Here is a 5239-nt window from a genome sequence, read left to right on the forward strand (position 1 = left end):
AAGACAACTGAGAGGAGAAAAGGAAACGAGTGCAGAGTAAAGAGAAAAGCAAAAGACTAGCCGCAGGAATAATGGCACTTTGTTCATCCTGAACTTGTCATAATTTCTAGACCCTGGTTTCCTCAGATCCTTTTGTTTGGAGTCCAGCTGCATTTCTGGTGCATGATGAAGGGACTTTTATGCGTCTCTAAGCTTTTACCCTTTTCTGACCCACTACATCACTCTTAGGGTCTGTCTAACAAGCCTGGAGTTGGCGGGACTCAGGCTGAACAAACATCTCTCAGTTGGTGGAAGGAATCTCTGGAAATATCTTGCAAGTTGAATCTCATCACCCTGATTTGCATACATAGGGGACCTTCATTTCAAGTTAGCCCTCAAAGCAAAAAGGCGGTATTTTGCCAGTGCCGAAAACAAGCAACCCTCAGCTTGTGTCCTCCTGCCCAGTCACCAGCCCTTGCTCATACCATGTGCCTGGAGAGTTGCAGGGAATGAATAACTCGATTGATCTGCCCAGTGAGGGACATCTCAGCAGGAATTTCCTTGTTTGATTTTATTGGCAAATACGGTAGCATTTTTACCCAGCTGCTGGAAAGGAATGTGCCTTTCCATCCCTAACATCCACACCGATTGCATCCTTCACCACGTGGCCAGCTGAGGATTAGTGCTAATTCACACCCTGCTCTTGGACAAACACAATTTCTAGGGTAATATTCAGGTGTCCAGACTACTCGAGGCAGACCTGACCTGTCAGGCTGTCCAACAGCAAAGGTGATAAGACCTACAAATCCCATTGCGCACCCTAAGACATAGGGGCAGAAGGTCTTTGATGATCTGTGCTACTGTTAGCGTCATGGCTGGGTGCTGCCTTAGTGGCGTGCGATGGGAGTCACCATCTGTTCCACTATGAGGACACATGTGTAGCCAACTCCCTGGCCGGTGATGGCATGTGTTGGGTGGAGAAGGGGAGGAGATGGTCTCCAGCTGGATCAAGAGCTTAAGGGGGAATGGTCAATGAGACTGTCCCAACTCCGATCTCTAGTAAAGGCCTCGTTTGGTGATTTCCACTGAAGAAATGGCAATATCATTGATAATCTGCAGCTTGGTGATGGATGAAAGCCGCTTCTGCCGATGCTTGAACTGCAAGATTTTGTTTTCGTTGATGAAAATGTGGAAATAGTCCTGGTCAGAGTAGATTTCAACCTGAAAGAGAGACTGTGTTAGGTTCACCATGTGGCCACACATCCTCACTGGACCTTGCTGCCATCATGTCAGTGAGTGCCCAGATCTGGGCACATGCATCTACAACCCACTTCAAATCCTGCCAGAGCTGACACACACACTGCTCACCCCCATTTTGGGCAAAAGGAGGGAATAACTGAGTTCTTCACTTCATGATAGCAGAAACTGGCGATAGTGCACAGTCTAAAGTGAAAACAAATGCAGCATCCAGGGATTTTTGCTGGACCTCTGCATGCCTGTGCCAGAGTTGGGTGTAAATCAGCAGCAAATCAGGGGACAACAGAAATACTAACAGGGGACAGAGCCAGAGAGGCGATATTACTGGGTATGGTGCTGGCAGGAAAGGCAGAGTTAGATCCATGAGGAGGACCTCAATATTGGCTGCGTCACTCCTGTCCCACCCAAGGAGACCCATGGGGTGACACAGGGTTACCTGGAATGGCTCCTTTGCTTCGAAGGGGAAGGTGTTATTAACCTCTTCCTTCCCCCAGTGGTTGGCGAGGAAGGAGTTGCAGATGATTCTGGAGCTGGAGAAGCGGGGGTTAAAATGGAGAGCAATTTGGTCTCCGGGGTCACAGAGCAAATTAATTTCAAACCTAAGACGGCGAGAGAAAGAAGTGATGGAGAGCCATGGAGCGATGCTGCCGGCTCTCACGAGCCAGGAGAGCTGCAAGTGGGGCGTGTCCTTACATGCTCGTACTGGAACTGGTCTCACCCTTGACCACGACGCTCCAGCCGGGACACATCCCCTCTGGGTACAGGGCCTCGAACTGCCAGCAAGGAGGTGATGGTGAAGCATGGCAAGGTGGGAGAGGTGCACAGCCCCGCTCATCCCTCACACTTCTCCATCTTTCTCACCCTTTCATTGTCTTCTCCTTTCTCCCCGCTTCCCATGCAGGCACACTGTCTACCCCTGCCTTTTTCTCACTCCTAAATAATCTCAGGGGCTCTAAATTGATAAGAAATGAAGTTGCTACAACATCCAGTAGATGAGGTGGGATTTGCTGCCCCCAAGGTCTTTTGTAAAGAGCTGGGTGGGATCAGGGAGCAAAAATTAAAGAAGAACCTGAATGCCTTCCTTGTCGGCAGGACACAAAGACACTCTGCTCCTCTCCCTGCCTGGGCAATACAAAAATCCAAGCAGAAAACTTTGTGATGCTTCGAAGCAGGGTGTGAAAGATAAGGACTGATCAAGGAATGGGTGTAACATGGCATCCAGCCTGTCCTCATCCAGCGTTACATGAGTGACTCTTCCCATGAGCTCCTGCCTGATCCTCCGTTCCACCCGCTCCCCCCATCTCCAAGGTTAAACTTGCATAAAATGAGCTGGAAAATGTTCCTTTTTGTATAATTCATAGTTTTATAACTCATTTTAATAAGAACTGCTTGCCATTTCACCCCACTTTTTTTAGCACTCTAATGATCTTGCATTTCTGAGCATCTTCCTCTCCCAAACTTATTGCTCACACTGGGAAAATCTCTCCAGCCTTGGCATCTCCACTGCCAGCTGCATGCCTGCCTCTCCCTCCCTACAGCTCAGGACTTTCGCTCCCCTGTTTCCTTCTCTGCCATGATTTCCCATTTCCAATGCATTTTTGGGATATGCACATTTTGGGGCAGGAGCTGAGACATGACGATGGCCAACCTCATGCCTTCGTGCCCGGCTACTTTTGGAGGGTTGTTTTAAGAACCTGTGCATGGTCATTCAAAGGCTCTGACCACACCAGTGTTCAACCATGGGAAACACAGAGAGCTGATGGAGCTAATGATACAGTTTCAAACAGCAAGTGATGATGGCAGCACCCAGGTTCGCCTTGCCTTGACCCTTAGCTTGTCATCGTTTCAACAAATCCGGCAAAAGACACACCACATGCACAGGAAACAGCAGTTCCCTCTTCGCGGCCGGCTGTCCCAGCGGAGACGGATGGCAAAACACAGGTCTCCTCTGCTAAAACATCAGTTGTATTTTGGTCTCAGCTTAAACCCTCCAAGCCAGAAGTGCTACCATCAGGGCACCATTACCCCAGACCAGCCCTGTGGTATAACCGAGATGAAAAATCTGCCCTGTTGCCTTTTATTGAAAGCCATGAAGCTCACAGCTTTGCAATAGCCTGGACCGGACTGAAATAGAGGACCAGCACTGCAAGTAGCATCCCCATGTCTTTCAGGATTTCTGCATCTGCTCTGCCTTTCTTGCCCTTATTTGTGCTGCTTTCCTTTATCCACCGCCTGACCCCATGCCGTCACCCCTCAGACAGACCAGGCTGTGCCGGACCCTGTCCCCAGCGCTTACCCGCAATGCCATCCTGCTCGCCTGCCCCTGCGCCACAGACCTGGCTGGGTGCACGGTCAGAGGGCCCTATATAGGGGCCGCCAGCCAGCAGCCCACGTGCGCGGGGATTAGCAGCAGCAGTGGGCTGAGGTTTCCTTTTCAGAGTGGGCTGTCGGGCGCGGCTGGGAGATGGGGAGCAGCAAATCCCGCTGCCCCTCAGCAGGGTTAGCCCGCTCATGCATGCAGGGCTAATCCAGCCCTGCTGCTGCCCGCACAAAGGCAGAGGTGGCCGGGCAATCCTGAGCTGTGACGTGATGGAGCCGGTGTGCAGCAGCGACGGGGCGGACAGGCATTCAGGTTGTAATCCAGGGGGGGCAGATGTGTTTAATGCATGAAGGAAGGATGGGGACTTCCAAAGCTGGGGGAGATACCGGGAGTCCCATCCACTGCAAGGTCCAGAGAGAAGGGAGGTGGCAGAGGAGAAATGATGGCTCCTACAGGGGCTCAGACCAACAGAGATTTCTTTTTTCCCTGTTTTCCTTTGTGATCACTCTTTGTGGGTCAGAGCCCAGCCTGAAACAAGCTGATGCCAGCTCTGACACAGCGGCTTTTCCACCTCGCGGCGCCCTGGGGCCGGCGGGGCTTGGGATGCTGCTGTGCTGAGTTCAGCACGCCCTGGCTCTGTGTTTCCCCTCCCTGCTGGGGACAATACAGGGATTTGGGAGCAGGGCAAGGGAGCCTTTGTCTGATATTTCCTGTCATGGAAAGGCACCAAGAAATGGGTAGCGATGAAATGAATTTCAGTGATGAGGGTTTTCATACTGACAGTCAGCATGTGCTAACGTATGCCTTGGGTGAAGCCGAGCCGGGGCAAGGAGGGCTGGCTGTGCATGCCCCCGCCTCTTCACAGGGTAAATGCATTAAAACATATGCTGGCCCCATCCCTGCATGCACTGGAGGCTGTGATACTCCCCAGCTGGTCCTACAGGAATCCATGGCTTTCACGGTTAAAACCTCCTCACTGTATGGGCCACAGTGCTGATGTTATTTAATGTGTTTATTTTATTTCCAGCAGATAAGCAGAATGAGAGCTACTATCCCAGGCTCTGGTGCCCTTGGCAGACGATTAAAAATGCAATCCAGTGGACGTAGAAGCCAACAGCCTCTCTCGGGACTGAAAAAGCCAAGTCCCAGGCTGGGATTTGCCCATTTGGACTCCTACAAAACCAAACCATGTGACACTGAGCTCTGCCGTGGTCTCCTTGCCCAGCTCCCAGCTCTCCAGGCGCTGTGCCGGGGATCACCGGAGCAGAGCTCTGTGCTACAGATGGCAGCATCGGAACGTGCAAGAGAGCTGCGAGCCAGCAGCGGAGGTGCAGAGGTGGTGGTGGCAGGGCCAGGGACATCCCACCCATCCCTCCTTGGGCTGCCGTAGGATGCTGGACATTGGCCTCTCCATTCTGCCCAGCTGCATGTCTCCCCTACTTATGGCCTGAACCCAAAGTTGTGTTTTCACCCCCCAAATCATCCCTCCCTGCTTGTTTCTCCTGCCAGCCAAGCAAGGGACTGCGGGGAGAAGGGGCTGCTCTTGAGATACCCACCATGGCGGTGGGCAAAACCAGACAGCGTTGCAGTCCTGCACGTAGGAAAGGAGTGATCTGCAAGCTAAATAATTGTGCCAAGTTTATCATTATTATGCTAATGAAATCAGTGGACTGGGGAAGGCTT

At 51.8% G+C, this 5239-nt stretch overlaps 1 protein-coding gene across 1 annotated transcript; it reads right to left on the reverse strand.

Annotated features, from left to right (window-relative positions):
* Positions 1 to 1035: 1035 nt before the first annotated feature.
* On the reverse strand, positions 1036 to 3544 carry GRIFIN (galectin-related inter-fiber protein). Its single transcript, XM_009286399.1, has 4 exons — positions 3533 to 3544; positions 1930 to 2009; positions 1673 to 1835; positions 1036 to 1200 (listed from the first exon to the last, which is right to left on the reverse strand). The coding sequence occupies exons 1-4, from the start codon at positions 3542 to 3544 to the stop codon at positions 1036 to 1038; spliced, it is 420 nt and encodes a 139-aa protein (XP_009284674.1).
* Between the last annotated feature and the right edge of the window lie 1695 nt (positions 3545 to 5239).

The sequence above is a fragment of the Aptenodytes forsteri genome, unplaced genomic scaffold (assembly GCF_000699145.1).
Source record: "Aptenodytes forsteri isolate BGI_AS27 unplaced genomic scaffold, ASM69914v1 Scaffold55, whole genome shotgun sequence".
NCBI lineage: Eukaryota > Metazoa > Chordata > Aves > Sphenisciformes > Spheniscidae > Aptenodytes > Aptenodytes forsteri.